Source organism: Oryctolagus cuniculus, chromosome 11 (genome assembly GCF_051225735.1).
Source record: "Oryctolagus cuniculus isolate XC-2025 breed Fujian yellow rabbit chromosome 11, ASM5122573v1, whole genome shotgun sequence".
In the NCBI taxonomy this organism is placed as follows: Eukaryota; Metazoa; Chordata; class Mammalia; order Lagomorpha; family Leporidae; genus Oryctolagus; species Oryctolagus cuniculus.
Genome location: NC_142877.1, coordinates 114,290,534 through 114,311,976, shown reverse-complemented (window position 1 = coordinate 114,311,976; position 21,443 = coordinate 114,290,534). Strand labels below are relative to the sequence as shown.

Below are 21,443 nucleotides of genomic sequence, written 5' to 3'. Positions count from 1 at the left end.
ATGAGCGCCGGTTGGTGTCCTGGCCGCTCCACTTCTGATCCAGCTCCCGGCTGATGCGCCCAAGTGCTTGGGTCCCTGCACCCACGTGCGAGACCTGCAGGAAGCTCCTGGCTTCAGCCTGGCCCAGCGCAGGTGGTTGTGGCCATCTGGGGAGTGAACCAGCAGATGGAAGACCTCACTCTCTCTGCCTCTCCCTCTCTGTGTCTGTAACTCTTTCAAAAATAAATCTTTTAAAAAAGAAAGTGATGGGGCGGCAGGAGGGCTGAGGTTCGGGAACCGTGGAGGGGAGCCCCGTTCCTTGCAAAAGCGCCGCATTTTTTATTTCAGCTTCAGTTCTAATTGCATTTCCTTTCCCGAGTAGGATTACGTTCCCAGGAAGCACTGTTCAGACGACAGGAAAGATCATGCCTGCCGCTGCCGCCTGGGTCTCCCAGCTCCTCTCCCTGGAGGCCTGGGCCATGTGCTGTGTCTCGTGGCTCCTGCCCCATGTGCCCAGTGCACGCTCACACCTCCCGCTACCACACAGGAGGGGACACACGCCTTGCGCGGAGCTGTGCTTCCGTCACCGCACTCACACATCCTGGGACTTGGCCCGGGTCAGGACACGGCTTCCCGAGTCGCTTTGGACACACAGCCCCTACGTGGCTCTCCCTATCGGATGTGCTTTAAGCGTGGCTGCACCTGCCCCCGGGGCCGGAGACTTGGTGGTGTCATCAGGTGGCCTTGCAGAGGGCAGGTTCCGGTTTAAGCCGCTCCGGCAAGGTGACTCACCCTCTGCAAACTGCCTTGGAAGGTGCCGGTGAGCTGCGCCCAGGGCGGTTGGTTGGTTGCACTATCGGGAATTGCTGGGGCGTTAGACATTCGGAAGCTTTGGCTCTTCCTCTTTCTCCTTCCACTTCCTTCTCTGCCAGGTTAAATTTCTGGAACCGTGTCGGGGAACTGCTCAAGGAACCTTTGCTGCAGACCCAGGAGCAAGGTGAGCACGCGAGATGCAGGTGCCAGTGTGTGTCTGGACTCTGCCTTGGCTTTAGTGAGCAATCGGGGGGAGGGGGGCTGAGTTCGTCTGGGGACGAGCGGGTAGGGAGCAGGTGACCCGCTTTGTCCTGGTCCTAGCCCTGATGATCCCATGTCCCGGGAACCCACTGGGTCCCGGGCAGAGTGGCACAGCTGGTGACCCTGGAGTGGTCCTGACGAGGAAGCAGGACAGGGAATGACTGCGTCGAGCAGCGTGGTCTGCACGAACGGGAAGCGCCCGGGTGCTTGCTGTGGCCGAAGATGCAGGCGGCTCGCAGAGGCTCACGGGAGAGCATGGGAGGATTCAGGTGTGGGCGGTTGGCGAGGAGGTGACTGACCTACAAAGCAGAGGTGAGAATGAGGAGGGCGCCAAGGTGAGGAGTGAGGGACAGGAAGGGGCCTCTGGCTGGGGGACGGGCGGGGGCCCCCAAGGAAGGGCGGAGAGGCGCCGGGGGTGAGAGGGGGCGAGGGAGTCCTGCAGGGCCGCAGGTGCCAGGCCTCGTTCTCCCTCTGGTCGGGCTCTGCTCCCTCCACTGTGCCTGTCCCTTGTGTCTCCGTTCCTTGTGAAGTGGGCACCGGCAGGGAGTCAGACATCTGGCACTGCCCTCGTGGCCGGGGCCCAGGACTCGCCTCAGGGTGACAACGAGGTCCACGCGTGGGCCGAGCGTGGGCACAGGTGCAGGGGGGACAGAGGCTCGCTGTGGAGGAGACAGCACAGGAATCTACAGGCTGCGTGTGGCTCGGGGCATCTCCCAGGAGCGGAGAGGGGATTGTGAAACAACATGGGGAAAAGTGGCCGGGCAGGGGCCAGGCAGGTGGAGTCTGGGACTCCCAGGGCTGAGCCTGGCTCGGCCCCCTAAGAGGCAGCCATGGGATGGACCGGTCACAGCCGGGAAGGGCCATCAGGGTCAGGGGACTTCATGGTGCACTCGTCCCTTGGCCACTGTGGAAGGCGGGTGGTTGGGTAGGGGCCAGGGTCAGTGGCCGCTGAGCTGGGGGACCATGTCTGTGATCTCCAGAGGTGCAGGGCTGGCTGGTTCCCCGCAGGGTTGCGTGGGGACGCAGTGGGAGGGCAGGCTACGGTGTGAAGGGTGCAGGGGCTCAGGCTTGGGTGCTGGGAGGGGAGGGGCTGGCTGGAGCAGCTCGTCTGGCCCCTGGCACTCCTGAGATGCGGGGCTGGGCAGGTCTGCGTGGCCCTGTCAGCCTCCTGGCCTCGGGTTTCCTGTGGGTCAGACCCAGACTCCAAGGCTGGCTCTGCCACAGCCTGGCAGGGTGACCTGGAGCCTCAGTTTCCTTGCCTGTGAAATGGGAGGGCAGGAGCAGGCCCCGCCTGGGCAGGGCAGTCTGACCAAGCGCAGGGAGGCCGAGCTGGAGGGAGCTGCTCCATTGCCTCCACCCCAGCCCTCGCGCCAGGCTTCAAAGTCCTGTTCTGGATTCTTGCAGGAGAGTGGGGAGGGGAGTGGAAAGAAAGAGATGCAGCCAAAGAAGGGGCAGACGGGGGCTCAGGGGGGCAGGGTAGGGGGAGGAGAGAGACAGAGGAGGGTCAAAGGTGGTGCTTTTACTTTGAGAGACAGAGAGAGGTCTTCCATCCACCGGCTCACTCCCCAAATGGCCACAACAGCTGGGGCTGGGCCAGGAGCCCGGATCTCGATCCAGGTCTCCCCTGTGGGTGGCAGGGACCCGACCACTGGGGCCGTCGCCTGCTGCCTCCCAGGGTGTGCAGTAGCAGGCAGCTGGACTCAGGAACGGAGTCAGCACTCAAACCCAGGCGCTCTAATGGGTGGAGGTGTCCCAGCCGGCCGCTTAACCGGTAGGCCAGATACCTGTCCCAATCTTGGGATTTGTAGTCCGAGAGATAGAGCGTCACGTCCTCCCACGTCCACTGGCCTCACTCAGGGCTGTGTGTGTGTGGATGTGCCCCTCCAGGGGGAGGTTTCTTGCAGAGGGAGCAGAGACCGTGCACAGGTTTACCCCCCACCCCGGGTTGGCATGCGCCCACGTGGACCCTTGGCCATAACCTCTCTTGACCTCTCTCCCCCACCCCCGCACCCCGCTGCCCCACCCTGGTTCCAGCAGCCTCTACAGGCTGCAGGGGAGAGGCCGCTCCCTCCCCGGTGCCAGGCGGCAGGCCTGTGAGAGGGCAAGCAGGATGGAGGAGCAGGGGTCCTGGGCAGCACTATGGGGCCGGCGCACGGCAGCCACTTGCTGCTGGCCGGGCCCCTGCCTTCTGTCTATGCCTGGGAGTGCGCTCTTTTCTCCTATGATTTTAAGAGTTTAAATTGAACTCATTTGTTTGGGAGAAGGAAATAGATTCTGACACAGCCTTCCCACTCTCTCCCCCCTGCCCCGCCCTGCCCATGGCCCTGGAGGCAGCATTCCTGGTTTCATAAGACTTCCAGGAATATTCAAGCTGCATGAATCTTGGCTGTTGTCATCGCCACTGTCACAGCCGTGCTCGGCACCCCCTCGTTCCTGGAGCAGGGGCGTGGGCTGAGGCGGGGGCTCGGGCCCTGCGCTGCGGCTGCGCCGGGCCCACAGGCAGGCCCACTGAGCGACATCAGAGGCTCTGTGGCTGGGAAGTCCACGACACGGCACCGGCCTTGGGGAGGCCTCTCGCTACGCCGTCACCTGGCGGAGGGCGTCACGTGGACGGCCAGAGCAGGTACACCGGCTCCAGTCTCCCCTGCTCTTCTCACGAAGCCACTAGCGCCGTGCGGGCGCCCCATGCCACACCTCATCTGGTCCGAACCTCCGAATACTGTGCGTGTGTGGTTTCCGACACAGGAGCTTGTCCAGAGGAACCGTCCTGTGTTGCGAGCCTACTATGTGTGGCCACACTGGGTCCTGTACACACACCTCCGGACGTATCAAAGCAGCTGCTGCTGTCCCCTTGCTTGACAGGTCTGGAAGTTAAAGCACAGGGTGGCCAAGGTCACCCAAGGTCACCCAGCTGCTGAGCGGCCACGATGCCCCCTGCTTCTTCCCCCCTGCTGGCCTCCTGGGTTTGCACAAGGCAGTTGAGAATTCCCTGGGGCCTAATCCTGCGTCCTCACATCCCTGTGCCCTTCCGGCTCCTGCCTGCCCTTCCTCCTCGCCCTCTGGGAGGAGGCAGAGCTGTCGAGGCGGGGAGAGGGGACCAGCACTGCTGCCCTCCTGGCCCTGGGTTGGACGCGCCCAGCGTCCCTGGACCTGTGACACCGCTCCTAAATAGATGTGCATTTTTCTAAAGAGAGGTCCTTCTAAGTCCCCAATGAAAGAGAGAGAAGCCCTGAGTTATCCCCCACGACCCCAAACAAAGCGGGTTGGGGCAGACTAGGAACCACGGCTGGGGAGAAAGCGGGAGCCTCTAGAATGTTCTGTGAGTGGCCATCGGATTGCTCCCAAAGCCCCCATCACTAGTCGCCTCTGAATGTTAAACTAAGGAGCTTCCCGGAAGGCTGGGTGAAAAGGGGTCTCAGAGATGGGCGTGCCGCAGGCTGGCATGAGGCTGAGGGGGACGTGTGTGCGGGCCTGGGTGTCGGCGGGGCTGACCGGATGAGGGGGGCCTATGTGAGATGGGGGTGGCGGTAGGGGAGGCTGCGGCCCCTGCTCCTGTGCGTAGGCCCCCACCTGTGAGTGGCTGGGCTGTGCCGCCACTACGCCCACAGCAGCCGCCCCCAGCATGGGAGGCAGATCTTTATCACCCATAGGTGCTTCAGGAGTTTCAGACTTGCTCACCCGCCCGGTCTCCCCGCCTCCCCAGCCAGGCCTGGCCCCTCCAGCCTCTGCACAGGAAGTGGGCTGGCCCCAGGGTTTCAGTCTGCGCTGGCCCAGCCGTCGTCAGCTACCTGGGCCGGAGCCGGAGATGGCGCCAGCCCCCACTGCCGAGAGCACTGGAGGGAGCGTGCCGCAGCCCCATGTCTCAGCCAGGTGATGCCCCCTCCTGCCCCCTCCTGGCCCCTGCCCACCTGTCAAGGGGCTCGGGATGGGGGAGGTCTTGGGGAGGATGCTGGGCTCTGACCCCACGGGGCTCGGGGTGGGGGGGTCTTGGGGAGGATGCTGGGCTCTGACCCCACGGGGCTCGGGGTGGGGGGGTCTTGGGGAGGATGCTGGGCTCTGGCCCCACTCTCCCAGCAGTTTCTGCTTGGCCCTGGATCACCCCCCCTTGTTTCAGCCTTGTCTGAAACTCCCCTGAAGGTGGGGCAGCCCTGTGCAGGAGCTCCTGGTTGGAGAACAAGCTGGCCCCAGGGCCAGGCACCCTCTTCCCAGCCTCCCCGTCCCACTCTGGGGTGAAGGCTTCCCTGGGCCCTGTGTGCTGGGCCTGGAGGGGTGGAGGAGGTGGGAGGCCCGGTGTGGAGCCACCTGGAGCTGCCCGCTGAGCGCTGGGGGCTGGGGCCTGGGAGGCACCCTGGGCACAGTGCTCCGGAGGCGGCGTGCGGGCTGTGGGGGGAGCGGGGCTGCCTGGCCGCCCTGGGATGGAGGTCAGAGCCTCGGCTTCCAGCCCCGGTTTGTCTCTTGGCTGAGGGACTGGACGGGTCAGTGGCATCCCCCGGTGCTGGGGACAGGCCTCCACCTCTGAGGCTCTCCCTGCTCGCACACTCCCCTGCACGGGAGCACCTGGCAGGGGGGGAGGGTGCCGAGGGGCAGAGCCGTCCTCAAGGGTTGTCTTCCTTCCCCACCACCGCACACGCAGCGGGAGGCGCCCCGAGGGGAGCTGTGTGTGTGTGGGGGTGAGGGGTGAGGGGAGCCGGGCCAGTCTGGGTCAGAGGCTGGGGGGACACACTGGGCTCCTGCTTGGCAGTCCTGCCCCAGCTCCCCCTGCGCGCCACCAAGCAGTGGAGCCGCAGATGGCTCCAAACTGGGCTCAGAGCCCAGCTCTGTCCCCTCGCTAACCTGGGCACGAAGCTGACCTGTGCCTCAGGTCACCAGCTGAGAAAGGGGAAGCCAGTAGTACCTGGGCTGCGGCTGCTGCTCCTCCTCCTCCTCCTCCTCCTCCCTCCTCCTCTCTCCTCCTCCCTCCTCCTCCCTCCTCCTCCCCCTTCAAATCAGACAGCCGGCGCTTGAGCCGCCCTGAGCTCCGTGGGTAACTGATTTGGGTAACTCGGCAGGGCTGTGTAATGAGGTGTGGCCTCTGGGTCTTTGGCTGTGAATGGTGTGGCTGTCTGGTGTCTGTGTGTGGGGGGGGGGCAGGGACCACACCCAGGAGTGCACGTGAGTGCCCGTGGGGACAGAGTTTGGCTCTACCTATCCTTGTCTGAGGCGGGCTCTCGCCCGGGCTGCGCGACTATGACCGTGACCTGAGCAGCTTCCCCAACCTCCCAGAGCCTTGGCTTCCTTCCCGTGGAAGGAGGCGGCTCGGAGCGCTCCCAGCCTGGCCTCCCTCTGCAGCCTCGCCCTGACAAGCTCTGCACCCCTGCCCGGGAGGGGAGCCCACTCCAGGGGCTGTTCTCTCCCTGCCGAGCTTGGCCTGTGGCCTGGTCTTGACCTTCCTGCGATCTTGCACCCACTCTCCTCTGGGGCTCTGCCAGAAGTGGGGTCGCCCTGTCACCCAGGGTCCCCAGGGCAGGGCTGTGGGAGTGTGGGAGGGGCAGTGGGAGCTGTAGGGTCCCAGCTGTACGGCCTGCGTCACTGATGGACCCACAGTAAGGGCTCAGCCTGCCGTGGGGACAGTGGGTAGCAAGGGCAAGCCCATAGGTACCTCCCGGCTTCCTGCCCACCCCTGGGGCAGCACCTGGACACGGCGACTGCCCAGAGTGGGGGCTGTTGGCCCTGGTTCTGGGACCGGCGCCTGGGAGAGGAGGGTCTGTGTAGCGTGTAACAATGGCAGGGAGCAGCTCTGCCCCTAACTGGATGTGACCTGGGCCAGCTCATGGCCTAGAGCCTCGGTCTCCCTCTCTGTGAAATGGGGGCAGGCGAAGCGTTCGCCCCGCACTGCCGGTGCACCCGGCCCAGGGCCAGCGCTTGTGGGTGTGGCGGGTGTTGTTATTGTCACCTGAGCACGCTCACCGCGCGTGGCTGTCACGGCACGAGGGTGTGTCCGAGGGCTCACAGGGCCTGGGTGCTGGGCTCTGCCACACCGGCCGGTTCCCAGCAGGGTGTTTGCCTTAGTCTCCTCTGAATGTGGGGATACTTAGAGCACTTTGCCGTGTGTCAAGAGCCTACCGTGGAGCCCGGCCCGTGTAATGCCTACGTGCGTGGTTTGGAGGTGGTTGGGGGCAGCAGACTAGAGAGGGGGTGGGTCCTGCCCCTGGGTCTGTGCTGAGCTCCCATGTGATACAGAACAAGTCTCCCCACTCTGGGCCTCAGTGTCCCCAGGTGTAACCAAGGGTGGTCCTCCCAGCCCTAACAATGCGCGGGGCCCCGAGTCTCTGCCCAGGGAGATGGAGCTGAGAGCCATCTGGGCTGGACGCTGGGTCTGCTCCCTGCCCGCTCTGATGGCAGCACCGAGATGGCCCAGAACCACCCGGACAGCCCTGCGAGTTTTGCAGTCCTGGACGCCTCCGGCCATAGCCACTCGGCAGCGTTTACTGGGCGCCTGCGCTGGGTCAGGTCCTGTGTTCAGCGTCTGTGTAGCAGGCACAGTGCTCGCCAGCCCTGCTGCCGCCACGCTAGAGCAGGGAGCGAGGGCTCAGAGCCGAGAGCCTTGGCCTCCACCGGGAAACCAGGGAGGGCTTCATGGAGGAAGGAAAGAGAGGTGTTTGGAACAGGATCTCTGGGAGCGATAGGGGAGACCTGGGAAGGACCTTGGCTGCAGGAGCCACTGGTTCACGTAGGCGGGTGTGTGTGGTGGGCGTGTGAGTGCACGCACGCACCTGTGTGTGCAAGTGTGACTGTATGTGTTCATGCCTGTGCCGTGTGTTGGTGTGTGCACACCCATGTGTTCATGTGGGTGCATGTGTGTGCCTGCGGTCTTGCATGCACCTGTGTGTGCAAGTGTGCCTGTATGTGTTCACGCCTGTGTCATGTGTTGGTGTGTGCACACCCATGTGTTCATGTGGGTGCCTGTGGTCATGCATGCACACGTGTGTGCGCGTGCACATGCACACGTGAGCTCTAGCAGGTGTACTTGCTGCTGGCTGGGCAAAGGCTGCAGGGCCGCCGGGCGTGGTCCTGTTCCCGGTCCCCAAGAAGCCCCGAGAGTGAGCAGATGGGCCACCAGAGGTGGCTCTGGAAACAGGCTGTGGGCCTCAGGCTGTGGCTTCTCAGGGGCTCAGGGTGTTGTCCAGGCTGGGAGGACCCTGGGCTGGCCTGGGAGTGGGGAGAGGGAGAGACGGCCAGTTGTCCCTGGGCTGTCCCTTGGCCATCCTGTCTGTGGGGCCTCCTGGCTGGCTGGATGTGGGGCTCAGGGACTGGAGGCTCGATCACCCCGCAATGGAAGTTGGCCCGGAGAGAATCTAGGGGAGCTGAACCTTCGCTGGCGCTGTGGGGGAGGAGCTGAAGGTGGGAGCCAGAGAGACCCCCAGAGTGGGAAAGGCGCTGGGGGGAAGGAAAGCCACAAAGCCTGGGGGACCTCCAAGGGTCTTGGGCTCGGACGGCAGAGGGTGAGGGGTCCGCAGCCTCCTCGGCCCCTCTCAGCCACCTGCTCCGCCCTGTGCCCCCACCACTCTGCCTTGAGCCGCAGTCACCTCCCCTGGATGCCCCGCTGGCCCCCAGTTCATCTCCCTCCCCCACCCCGGCTGCAACCCATCCTCCTCGCTGCAGGCCGAGCTGGGATCTTCCTGAACGAACGGACCATCTGCTCACTTCTCACCTCCTGCACCCACCCAGCCCCTGCAGAGGGTGGGCAGCAGCCACATTTGCCTGCCCAAAGCTCCTGCCGTGACAGGTCCCTGCCGGCCGGTGGCGCCTCACCTCTGTGCTGGGTGGGGTTTCCACGGTGGAGGCCACTGGGCCTCTCCTGCGGGAGCCCCGGCATGACCTCGCTCGCAGGACGCTTGGCAGGGGAGCAGTGTGGCTGTCATGGGGGGCAGGGCACCAGGGGCTTTGGCAGAGACGCCCCAGGGGTGCATGTCTTGGAAGGTGTTAGCCTCTGTAAGCGTCAGGGCTTGGGGCCCTGGGCCGGGGAACCTGACAGGGCAGGTTGGGGGGAAGAGAGATCAAGGCCCTCGGTGCCTTGGTTTGCTCATCTGCTAAGTGGGACCACTGAAAGAACTTGTTCATGAGGACCCGGCGAATGAGCACCCGGGCGCACAGTCCTTGACGATGAACACTGCCAGGGGCGGGGCCGAGTGACCAGGGCTTCCCTCCCCGGGGCTCAGCGCCCTGTGGCTTTGCTGGTCTGATCCCTGTCTCTCCCCACCACAAGGGCGTGCCCCACGTTCCGCTGGGGTCCTCCAGCCTCCCTGAGGGAGGGGGCGCATCCTCCTACCTGACTCCCCCGCCCCGCCTGTGCGGGATCTGTCCTGGAGACGCGGGGGTGGCCCAGGGGCACAGGGCTCCCTTCCCTCCCAGGCAGTGGGGGTTTGGCACAAGCTCGCCTTCCAGGTGGGCCCTCGGCTGCTCTCAGAGCCGCAGAGCAGCGGGCACCCCCGTTGTCCAGGGCGCTTGGGGCTGCTGGGCAGCCCCCACTTCTGAGCGCGGGTCTCGTTGGACCTCCCGCAGGTGGGAGAAGCCCCCAGCCCCTGGCGTCAGCTCTGGCCGGCTGTTCATTCAGTGATTCGTGGGTTTGTGCCTGATGCCCGCCGTGGGCCAAATGAGTAAGGCAAGACTGCCTGCCCTGCCCGAGCTCAGCCGGCCCTGCACGCGCGTGCGCGCGAGCGTGTGCATGTGAAGACAGAATGGGTAGGCAGAGGCAACGTCCCCCCCTTATATGTGGCCTCAATTTCCAAGGTGTTGCCACCTGTCATTAACTGTGGTTGGGAAATATTAACTGGAAGAGAGCAGAATAAACAGTTTCTAAGTTTTAAATGATGCGCTGACCCCGGCAGCATGGTGGAGCCCTCTGCATCCTGCTCCGTCCCGACTGGGATGTCCACCACCCCTCACGCAGCCTGTCCACGCTGCGTCCACTCGGCAGCCGTGCCTGAAGCTAAGTCCCACGCCTGTGTCCTGCAGCTGGCATCACCCCCTAGGGGAGGCGTCGCATCATCTCTCCCCAATTGTCCGCAATGGCCAGAGTTGCGTCCATCTGAAGCCAAAAGCCAGGAGCCCCTCTCATGTATCACACACGGGTGCAGGGGCCCAGGGACTTGGGCCATCTTCCACTGCTTTCCCAGGCTACAGTAGAGAGCTGGATGGGAAGTGGAGCAGCCGGGACTCAAACCGGCGCCCATATGGGATACCGGCACTGCAGGCAGCAGCTTTACCCACTACACCACAGCGCCGGCCCCAAGTATATGATCCTTCTACTTCATTATTTGTTATTTCTGCTTGTCTTTCACTGGGCCTCACTTAGGGATTAAACTTTATCGCAGACATGTGTGTACGGGAAACAGCACGGTCTGCACAGGGCAGGGCGCAAGTCTCAGTGGCAGGCTCCCTCTGGGGGTCTTGGGATGATCCCCTACACAGAAGGGGTTACTGTAAACAAACAAACAAAGCATGCTGTGATGCATGGTTTGGGGATGGGGAGCCAGGGGTGCTTTGTACATGATCTGGCCAGCGGAAGTGGCGCTGGAGCAGAGCCTTGAAGGAGGGCAGTGAACAGGACTAGCAGGTGCAAAGGCCCAGAGGCTGGGCTGTGTTGGCATGGTGGGGAGCAGAGGGGCGGGCCCAGACTGCCGGTGCAGCAGGCAGGGCCTGGGTGGGTGTCTCCGTGAGCAGTCTCCTCCTCTTCCTCCCTCCAGGGCTCCTGTCCCCAGCTCTATCCCATGGAAGTGATGGCGGCCCCTGCCCTGCCCTGGTGCCTGCCCCTCATGTTCCTCCTGCTGCTGGCAACCCCCCCTGTATCTACGGCAGAGAGAGGTGAGGACCCCAGCGTCTGGACAGTGACGCTTTCCCCGTTTCCTTGCAGGGGTGGGGGACGAGGGATCAGACCCGCACTTGCTCTGCCCCCACTGCACATGCGGGTCTCTCCACGCCACAGGAGAACCCTGTTTCCTGTTTTCCCTGCCCTGCCGTGGCCTGCTTGGACCTTACAGGCTCTGAGACTCAGTTTCCCCCTCTTTGAAATGGGTCCACCAATCCCTGCCTTGCATGTCAGAGTGGCCTGCCTCCTTCCTCCCCTGGAGCAGGGCTGGTGGGCGCTGGCCCCCTGCAGCCGGCCCCTCACACCTCTCCTCGCCTTGCCTCGCCCGCAGACCCTGGCCAGCTCACCTGCTTCTACAACTCCAAAGCCAACATCTCCTGTGAGTGGACCCAGGAGGGCAGCTTGCCCGGCACATCCTGCCACATCCATGCCCGGCCTTACCTGCGGTGAGTGTGGCCCGCACAGCCCCGCCCGCTCTGAGGCTCCTGGACCCTAAATATGAGACCCTGGGGTCCGTCCTTATGGAAGCTGGCACTCAGCACCCCGCGTGCTGGTCCGAGGGCAGTGGAGGACACTGCCTGGGGACACTGGGCATGAGCCTGTTGTGGCAGGGCAGGGCTCCGCCTTGGGGACCAGGGGGCCGAAAGGGGGCTCTCCAGGCTTTGTGAGTGATCTGGGATTTGGGGAGGCCCCTGGGGCAGCTGTGGGGACAGGGGACAGACATCCAGGTGGGCCCGGCTCTGAGCCGGCTGGGGCAGTGGGGAGGAGGGGGCTGAGGTGGCTTGGGGCTGTGGCTCTTGGGGGAGGAGCTCCTCCAGGGCTCAGTTGAGGAGGGGCTTCAGCCTAAGCCCTGGGGGGCTTTGGCAGGGTTTTAGGGCGAGGGGAACCCCCATCTTGACCTTGTCATGTTTCTAGTGTCACCCTGGCTGCCCCCAGGGCTGGCCAGGATGGGGAGGGCAGCAAGGGTGCTCCTTAGGGAGGAATGTGGGGGGTGGCGGGGGCCCTCAGGGAGTGGGGCCCCTGGGCTCTTGCTGGGGTGGGGGTCTCTCCTGGTCTTTTTTTTTTTTTAAAGATGTATTTATTTATTTATTATTTGAAAGGCAGAGTTACAGAGAGGCAGAGGCAGAGGCAGAGACACACACACACACAGAGAGAGAGAGAGAGAGAGAGAGAGAGAGAGAGGTCTTCCAACCACTGGTTCACTCCCCAGATGGCCGCAATGGCCAGAGCTGCGCTGATCTGAAGCCAGGAGCCAGGAGCTTCTTCCGGGTCTCCCACATGGGTGCAGGGGCCCAAGGCCTTGGGCTATCTTCTGTTTTCCCAGGCCACGTAGAGAGCTGGATCAGAAGTGGAGCAGCCGGGACTTGAACCGGTGCCCATATGGGATGCCAGCACTGCAGGCGGCGGCTTTACCCGCTACGCCATAGCACCAGCCCCTCTTCTTGTCTTCTAAGGGAGTTCTTTTACCTTGAAAGGTCCTGGACTAAAACCTGCGAGCTGATCCAGGTGAGGCAGGCGGCCTGGGTCTGTGACCTTGTCCTTGGAGCCCCAAAGGTAGGCAACCCATGGGGCAGCAGAGGGCGGTGGAGGCTGAGCCTTGGGCAGCGCCCAGCCAGCCCCGAGCAGGCTGCCCGGGCTGGGGAGGAGGTGGAGGGAAGGAAGGCAGCACCCGAAGCCGAGGACGCCGGCCTGACCCGGGGACGGGGGCTCCCCGCGTGCACGGCCCCTGCTCCAGCTGACGGCCCCTGCTCCGTGGGTCCTTATCGGGGGTGAGGGCATCCTCAGAACGCCCTGTCTGGCCTGTCTGAGGTCTCGGCGGTGCCGGGCCATGCAGGCTCTGGAGCTTGGTTTTCCAGGCCTGGCTCCACCTGCCGGGAGACCCTGGGCCCCACTTTGCCCTTCTGTGAAATGGGGATAACAATGGCCCCTAGGCTGGAGGGCTATCCTGAGGCCGAAGGACTTGGACCGGCACCTGCCCCTGACTCTGCTGTCAGCGGGGGCCCCAGCCCTGTCCCCTCCCTGACCCATAGGAAGCAGGTTCAGAGGGGCGTGGGCCCTGCCGAAGCCTGCACAGCCGAGGGGCTGCCGAGCTGGGACTGACGCCGGCCCTTCCCTCTTCCCCTAGGCTGTCTGTGCAGGCCGCACGGGTGTGTGCACCCAGTCAGTGCCCCCAAAGCTCTGCCCGGCCATCGCCAGGTCACGCACAGCCAGGGGGCGGGGGACAAGCAGGCGGCCTGGCTCCCCCTCCTGGCTCCGCTGTGTGGCTTCAGGCAAGGCCTGTGACGGAGCTGCCTCCCGCAGGGCTGCGGCCGGCACAGGATGAGACCCGGTCACCTGTCCCGGTCCCAGGCACGGTGGGCAGGCTGCAGAGCTGCGCTCCCTCCGCAGAGCTGCCCTGCGGTCACCCAGCGGGTGACCTCGGGCTTCTCCCCTGCGGCGTGGGAACCGGGTCTCAGGCACCAGCGTGGCTGCCCGGGGGACGCTCACCTCCCGGCCATTACTTCCAGAAAGCTCGGGGTGCAGGGGAGAGGACAGGGGAGTGCTTCGCACTGGAGGCCACTGAGCACCTCGTGTGGGCTCGTCAGGACCTGCACCTTGTCCTTGTCGGGGAGCTTGCTTACCTCTCGTGGCGGGGAGCTCCCTCCCTTCCCACGCGGCCCACTTCTCTTCAGACCGGGGGTTGGTGAAGGGCCAAAGGCAAGCTGCTGCCTGTGTTTGTAAATAAAGCTTTATTGAAACCTGGCCCTGCTGTTGGGCGTGTCTCTGGCTGCTTCGCGCAGCCACGGCAGACTTGAGGGGTTGTGGCAGAGACCACGTGGCTTGCAAAGCCGGAAATAGTTCCTCCCTGGCCCCGGGCAGCAAATGCCGCCCCTGCCTTGGATGGAGGGGAGCCCGAGGGGCGCTGGTGAGGCCGCCCCGCCCCAGCGCCTGCCCGCCTTGCCTCGCAGTCGCAGAGCCTGACCTCAGCCGACACTGTGAATATGAGCGTGCTGTGCGGGGCCGGGGAGCCCAGGCGGGTGGTGAAGACTCAGGACTTCAAGCCCTTCAGCAACCGTGAGTGGCCCACGGTGGCGGGGAGGCGGGGCCTGGAGGCGGGGCCAGGTGACAGGGAGGCGGGGCCGTGGCGGCAGGGAGGCGGGGCTGGGTGGCAGGGAGGCAGGGCCGGTCGGCGGGGAGGCGGGGTCAGGCAGTGGGGAGGCGGGGCCGGGTGCCTTTGCCGCCCATGTCTCCTTCCAGTGCTGATCTGGATAACACTCTGGGAGTTTGTTGAATGACTGAGTGCCTGGCTCCGCCTTTCCCTCCCTCCCCCTTGGGGGCCAAGAGGTGGGGTGGAGGGGAGACCCAGGCAGGGCTCAGAGCATAGCCGTACCTTACCTGGACGTCCTGACTGGCAGGCCCTTGCAACACACCAGAGCCTCGGTTTGCTCATCTGGGAAGTGGGGATGCAGGGCTGCCGCTGGCACAGGGCTATTGGGAGGTGCCACGAGCCAAGGCACCGAAGTCACGGAGGATGTGGCCGCAGCCCCACACGCACCAGCTGTCTGTGGGGCTGCATCGACTCGCAGGGTCCTAGAAACTGGGACTGATTGAAGTTCAGAGCCAGAAGCCGTTCTGCTCCTCACACTTAGAATCAGTGAGGTGATCCAGGTAAAGCCCACGGTCAAGTCCAAGTGCCGAGAAGGCCACCCCGCCCCTCTGGTCAGTAGTTGTTGGTTCAAGTTCAAGATGGCAGTCTGCTCTCAGCGAGCTCACAGCCGGGCCAGGGAGACAGCAAATGAGTAAAGACCCCAAAACGGAGGCTCCTAGTCAGGGAAGGCTTCCTGGAGGAGGTGATGTTTGCATAGACCTGGAGGACGGACGGGGTGGGCATGGCTATCTCGCGCCTGCTGGCTCTCACCTTCTCTCTCTGGCTCCAGTCCGCCTGGTGGCCCCCAGCTCCCTCCAGGTCACCCACGTGGACTCCCGGCGCTGCAACATCAGCTGGGAGGTGTTCCCGGTCTCCCACTACATCGAGCGCGACTTGGAGTTCGTGGTCCGGACGCGGCCAGCAGGCGACCGCTGGGAGGTGAGTGCCTAGCTTCTTCCCTCCCTGTCCTCCGTAAAGTCACACCTGCCCAAGCACAGGGGGACGCTGGGCCGCCTGGCGCTGCCTCCCCTCCCCAGACTCAGCTGCGGCGGATCCCGGGGAAAGATCCCCATGGCCCCGGAACCTCCTAGAGGCCTGGGAAGCCGCCTTCCCGTGACCCCAGGGGGCTGTCGCCTCTTCACTCACTTCCTCATTCCCGCCAGTCAGTCGGTCACCTAGAGCGCCTACCAGGTGCCGCTGGGGAGACAGCGTGGGGTGAGCCAGCAGGGGTCCTGCGCTCAGCAAACTCACCCGGCCAGACGCCGCCTCCTGAGCCTGCAACGCGGCCAGGGTTTTCCACACACAGAGCCAGCCCGGGCCCGCAGGACGTGGCTGTGTGCTGGGGTTGGGAGGGAGCCCACGCGAAAGCAGGTGCCCGGGGAGGCTGGGTGACCGGCCCCCGGCGTGCACGGTGGCCGCCGCTGAGACCCCAGGGGATGGGTCTGCAGGCAGTCAGGGGGCCTTTGGGTAGCAGGGGAGGGCGGAGAGCGTGGCCGGGGAGGCGGGGTGGAGACGGCTCACGCTGACCGCCCCCCCCCCCCCCCCCCCGTCTTGGTCCCAGGACGTTCCCCTGCTGAGCATCAAGCAGAGGCAGCAGTGGGTTTGCCTGGAGACCCTCCGCCCCGACACCCAGTACGAGCTGCAGGTGCGGGTCAGGGCCCAGCGCGACAACAGCAAGGCGTGGAGCCCCTGGAGCGCGACCCTCGCTTTCAGGACAAAGCCCGAAGGTACTGGCGGGCAGCAGGGGCGGGGCGGGGCGTGGTTCTGGGAACAGTGAGCGGGGTGGAGGCGTGGCTCTGTGTGGTGGGCGGGGCGGGGGTTGGTGGCCCCGGCGGCCAGCTCCGCCCTCTCCATGCACCACCCTTGGCTCACTTGTGCGACCCTCTGGGCAGACCCACTTTGCAGATGGGATCAGTGAGGGGAAGGATTTGCTCTTGGCCCTGGAGTTAGTGGGAGCGGGGAGGAAAGGGTCTTTTCACTTCGTCCACCCGGAGCCCCAAATCCCTGCTTCCTGCGGGGGACCGGGCACCTGCACTGAGGCCGGCGCCGGCTGAGCGGGCTCTGGTGAGGCCACCTCGCCTGTCTTCACACAGCCGCTTCCTGCTCAGGGGAGACGGGGCGGGGTCTCTGGGAGGAACTCAGAGGCAGTGGAGGGCGGCGGGCAGGCGGCTGGGCGGCCTGGCCCGGCTGCTGACGCCGCCGCTCCTCTCTTTCCAGCCTTGTGGGTGGCTTCCCAGAGAGGGTGGGCGTGGGCAGACGGCACACCCCTAGGCCCAGGGCGTGGCAGGGGGGGTCCCTCTAACCCCCACCCTGCTTCTCCTCCCAGCCGGCAGTACCCGGCAGGAGGCCCCGCCCCTGTCTTGGTTGGTCCACGCCATCCTGGGCGTCTGTGGCGCCTTGGGTTTATTCTTCATAGTCTACTCGCTGGTCCACTACCGCACCATCATGCTATGGTAAGAAGGGAGGGGTGTGTGCAAAGGCCCTGGGCAGGAAGGAGCAGGGCGTTCTGGGAAGAGGAAGCAGAGAGGCTGGGAGGGGGGGCGGGGAGACGGCCAGTGGGGCAGCCGGCCGCCTGCTGGCCGTGGCCGTGGTGGTCTCCACAGGCGTAGGGCGTTTTACCCTGCGAGTGAGGCCAGGTGGGCCTGAGCAGTTGGCCCACCTGCCCACGCCGCACAGCCCGGGAGCAGCAAGGCTCGGGCGGAGGCTCCTCCCCACGCACCGCCCCCTCCCTCCCTGCGGGGTGCTCCCGAGGGCTGCAGAGCCTCAAGCCGCTCCGGCTGGCTGCCCTGGCTCCCACGCGGGGGGCCCCTCACCTGCCCGCCCTCCTTGGTGTCAATCTTGCAGCTGCTCCCTCCTGCCGGCACTCTTCCCATGATGCCCTCAGCACCGGGCGTGAACTCCTGGTCCTGTGGGGCTTCCTCCTTGGAGCAAATCAGAAAGTGATGCCCCTCTGTCCAGGCTCTCAGCTTGACTGGGGTTCAGCCCCCACTCACTGTTCCCCCAAGGCCAGATGCCCTTGAGCAGTGCACATCCTGAACCACCATCCGTGGCAGCCCTAGGAGGCCTCTCTGCTACCTCCTTGCTTCTGGTTCACTCTTCTCCAGCCACGTCCACCCCAGACCACATCCTCCTCTCCCCCATCTCCTTTCCTGTTACCCCTGCCTCGCTCTCTTAGCCCTCTGCTTTTTGTCTCCAAGGAAGGGATGGTAATATTGCACACTGTGTGTGTCTGTCTCCCCCGTCACATGTGAGCGCCCCGAGCGGTGGGTGTGTGGCGCAGTGGTTAAGACGCTGGTGGGGACACCTGCGTCCCCCCCCCCCCCCCCGGAGGGCCCGGCTTCAAGCCCTGGCTCCACTCTCGATCCCAGCTTCCTGTTGCTGTGCGCCCTGGGAGGACCCGACCGGATCCCTGCCCACACCTGCGAGGCCTGGGTGGCGTCCCCAGCTTCCGGCTTTGGCTCTGACCGAGGCCCGGCTTCTGGGGAGGAAGATGGAAGAGTCTCTCTCTGTCTCACAAATAAAATCTTAAAAGCTAACGCCTGCTCCCCGAGAGCCAGGGCATCTCCCTGGCCACGCCGTGTGCCCGTGGCCCGCAGAGCTGTGGGCTGAGCCTAGCACAGAGGCCGCTTCGGGTTCTCACGCCTTCCCCGCTCCTCCACCCAGGCTCAAGAAGGCGCTTAAGTACCACATCCCGGACCCCTCGCAGTTCTTCCCCCAGCTGAGCTCCGAGCACGGAGGCGACTTCCAGGTGGGCGCCAGGAGGGGGCAGCTGGCGGGGCGGGGGGGCGGCACCGAGGCCATGCGGGAGCAGCGTCTGGGCTGGGCTCGGGCCCGGCACTGCCCTCGAAGCCAGCGGAGGGACCGAGCAGGACACGCTGCTGCAGGACGGGTTCTCCCCACCCACTGCCTGCGCACCTGCTGGGGAGGGGGCGGGCAGTGCTGCCCTGCCCCTGCACCCCTTCCCCGGGCGGCCCCATGGCTTAGCACAGCACAGACGGCGGCCAGTCATCCAGGCGAGCTGAGGCCCCGCCCACAGAGGGGCTCTGAGGGTAGTGGTGCTGCGAGCCCACCTTGGGCCCAGCCGTGTCCCCGCCCCCAGCTCATGCCCACTTCTGGAAGGAAGCGTCCAGTGGGAAGAGGGCTGTGGGGGCTGCTTCCCCCTGCCTTCCCCGACTGCGTGGGCTCATGGCTGCTGGGGCCCTGTCCGCAATTCTTCGGGGACTCCCGAGGCTGGGGCTGCCCTCCCTATACTCCTGGTGTGGGGAATGTGTCTCCTCCCTCAGCTTGGGAGGTAGTGAGATCCCCATCAGCAGAGGCATCCAAGCAAACCGTGAGACCTTCCAGCCTACATTCCTGCCCTGGGCCTAGTGTGTGTGTCGGGGGCTCTGGAGGGGCCCCTGGGGAGGCACCATGTGACTGGAGTCTGGAACCCCCCACTGCGTACATGGGCAAGGGGCCTGCTCGTACCCCTCCACCCCTGTGCCCCGGGGCATCTGGGAGTGACCGGGTAGTGTGCGTGCAGCATGTGCGTGCACTGTGCCTGCGTGCAGGGGACAGCTTGCCCTGGACCCTGCTTCAGGGCCTTGTGGGCAGAGGCTGCGGCCCAGGAAGTGGCTGACCACACCCTGCCCGGGGCCCGGTGCACACCAGCGCCAGCCACAGCCTGGCCGCTTCCCTCCTGGTGGCTGCTCGGGGCTGCCGGGCCCTGCCCTCTGCCGCTGTTTCTGCTGTCACCGACTTCGGGGCCCTGCACCTGCTCTGCCCCCGCCCCCAGCTCAGTGCCCCCCTCTTCCATCCTCACTTTGCCCTCTTGATCGGGCCCTCAGCCTTTCTCCGGCCTGAGTAGGGGGCGGGCTCCACCGAGTGGGGTGCGTGTGTACGTGTGCGTGTGTGATGGCCGGCTCCGTCTCACGGACTCAAACCCTCAAACCCGGTGTTTCTCCGCTTGTTCCTGAGCTCACGTGCGACCTGCAGCGTGGGCCCTGGGGGTGGGGGCCGCGGGCCACCTGCTGAGGGCTCCCGGGACAGGGCTGGTGGGCTCCTGCCCCACCCAAGGTCCCTGCCAGGAAGTCAGAGAGCTCCAGCCCCTGGGCTGCCCGGGTCACACTGCCGCTGGGTGCCAAGGTCCCAGGGAAGGCACCTGCGCCCCGCGCCCCTCCTCGCCAGGCTCCCGAGCAACTGTGGGCGTGCTCTTCTCTCGGCTGAGGGCAGCGCGGGAGGCAGGGGTGGGGGCTGCGAGGCATGCCCCGCCGGAGATGTCTACGTCCCAGCTCTGTGACCCGGCCCTGGCCGTGACCCCTCAGCGCAGCGGGGAAGTGGGCGAGCTGTGCCGCTGAGGACGGCTCTGCTTTGGCCTTGACTGGCGCTGGCGCACGCTGGGACACTCTTGTCCTTTGCTGTGTCCCCACACCTGGGACAGCGCCAGGCCCTCAGCAGGTGCCTGGGGAACAGCGAGCTTGAGCCAGCCAGCACCTCCTGGGGCTGTGAGTCAGGCTCACTCCCAGAGAGTCCCTTAGCCAGGGGCGCACACAGTCAGGGCGGGCTTCCCGGAGAGGGCAGCCCTGGGCGGGCTTCCCAGGGTCGGCACTCACCCCGCTCTGGCCTTTGTCCCGCAGAAATGGCTCTCGTCGCCCTTCCCCTCCTCCGCCTTCAGCCCCGGGGGTCCGGTGCCTGAGATCTCCCCCCTGGAAGTGCTGGACAGGGACGCCAAGGCCGCCCCGCTGCTCCTGCAGCACAAGGGCGCCCCGCCCCCACCGCCCACAGCCAGCTGCTTCACCAACCAGGGCTACTTCTTCCTCCACCTCCTGGACGCCCTGGAGATCGAGGCCTGCCAGGTGTACTTCACCTACGACCCCTGCGAGCAGGAGCCCGAGGCGGCGGCACCCGGCGCCCCTGCACCCGCGGGCGCTCCCCTTCCGCTGCTGTGCCCTGTTTCCGGGGACGACGACGCCTACTGCACCCTGCCCCCGGGGGACGAGCTGCTGCCCTTCTGCCCCGCTCTGCCGGGTGGCCCAAGCCCCCCACACCCTGCCCTTGGGGGCAGCAGGGCCTGGGAAGAGAAGCGGCCACCCTCCCTGCGGGAGGGGCTCCTTGAAGACTGGGCTCCCCCCACCGTGGGTCCCCCCGGCCCCGGTGTCCCCCCGCCAGTGAGTGTCCAGCCACCCCTGGAGCTGGCGCAGGGAGAGGCTGGGGAGGGAGTCCCTGCCCCCAGCCCTGAGCAGGGGGCCGCGTCCTCCTGGGTGAGCCCTCCCGGGCAGGACCAGACCAGGGCTCTCACCTCATGTCCGGCCTTGAACACCGACGTCTACCTGACCCTCCAAGATCTCCCGGATCAGGACCCAGCTCACGTAGTGTAGACCGGGCTGCCGAGGACACACGCGTCCCTGTAGGCGGCCCCACCCAGTGCCGCCTGCTCGGCCTGCCCCTCCCTGGCCTCATGCTGCTGCCCGGCCCTGCCTACCCCAAGCCAGGCGCTCCGGAGCCCCTCCCTGCTCCATCATGGGGTCCCACAACTTCTGTCTCCTCCGCAGCCCCCCAGCTGCGTGCCAGCCTCAGTCCTGGGTCGCCCAGGGGGCTTCCTGCCCCACGCTGACACCACGGGGCAGCCGGAGCGTGCTTTCCAAAGCAGACACGGCCACGCTCCTGCCCCCATCCGAAGCCTGCCGTGGCTCCCCATGGCCCTCCGCGGCACGTCCTGGCCCAGCCACACCACTTGGAGCTCCCTCACGCCACACACCTTGGCACCTGCCACCCTGCCGCGTCCAGGCGACACATCCCTCAGCCTTTGGGGCCTGTGCTGCTGTCCCTCGGGGACCCTCTCCCTCCAGTGCACCAAGGCTTCCAGGCTGGGTGCCGGCAGGAGGAGCTCCTGGGGCCATGGGGTGGTTGCAGGAAGAGGCCCCGCCCCGTCTCCCTTGGGCTTTCTCTGCAGCCTTCATAGGGGGCCCAAGCCTGGACAACACCCCACAAAGCAGATGCCCGCGGGGTCTTTCCACGGCGGCTTCGCGGACTCACAGCGAGGCCACTGGAGAGCGAACCCCAGGGTCCGAGCAGCCCAGGCAGCAGCGTCCCCCTAGGAGCAGGCCCAGATGCTGCGGCCAAGGGGCCCCCCAGGCGGGTCCCTCCCCCAGCATCCTCCAGGGCAGGAAGCATCCAGAAAGGAAGTATGGGGGGCAGGGCCTTCGCTGTCTTCTCACTGCCCTGGCAGTGCCCAGCGCCCCCTCGGATCCTTGGATGAAATAACGGACTCTCCGGCCCCACCTCGCCTGGGCTCCCGGCCGGGGCTTCCTTCCCTGGGCGGCCCCTCTTGCGGGGGCGGAGGACACGCCCACTAGTTCCAGCACCCCTGCACCTGCAGTCTCCCCCTCCCACACAGCTGGCCCCCTCCTTCTCAGGGCTCGCAGTAGCCGTCCGACT

General features: G+C 65.7%; 1 protein-coding gene across 2 annotated transcripts; it reads left to right on the top strand.

Moving 5' to 3' along the window:
• The first annotated feature begins 857 nt into the window (after positions 1–857).
• Positions 858–20,517, top strand: IL2RB (interleukin 2 receptor subunit beta). Of its 2 annotated transcripts, none has more exons than XM_051842364.3 (10): positions 858–976; positions 10,779–10,896; positions 11,232–11,346; positions 12,376–12,454; positions 13,849–13,954; positions 14,818–14,966; positions 15,589–15,754; positions 16,354–16,480; positions 17,691–17,775; positions 19,643–20,517. In XM_051842364.3, exons 2-10 carry the CDS (start codon positions 10,803–10,805, stop codon positions 20,381–20,383), a joined length of 1,662 nt encoding a protein of 553 aa, XP_051698324.1. In that variant the 5' UTR covers positions 858–976; positions 10,779–10,802; the 3' UTR covers positions 20,384–20,517. The 2 variants fall into 2 exon arrangements, with proteins under 2 accessions (XP_051698324.1, XP_051698323.1); XM_051842363.3 differs by lacking the exon at positions 858–976 and adding an exon at positions 4,722–4,923.
• Positions 20,518–21,443: the final 926 nt, after the last annotated feature.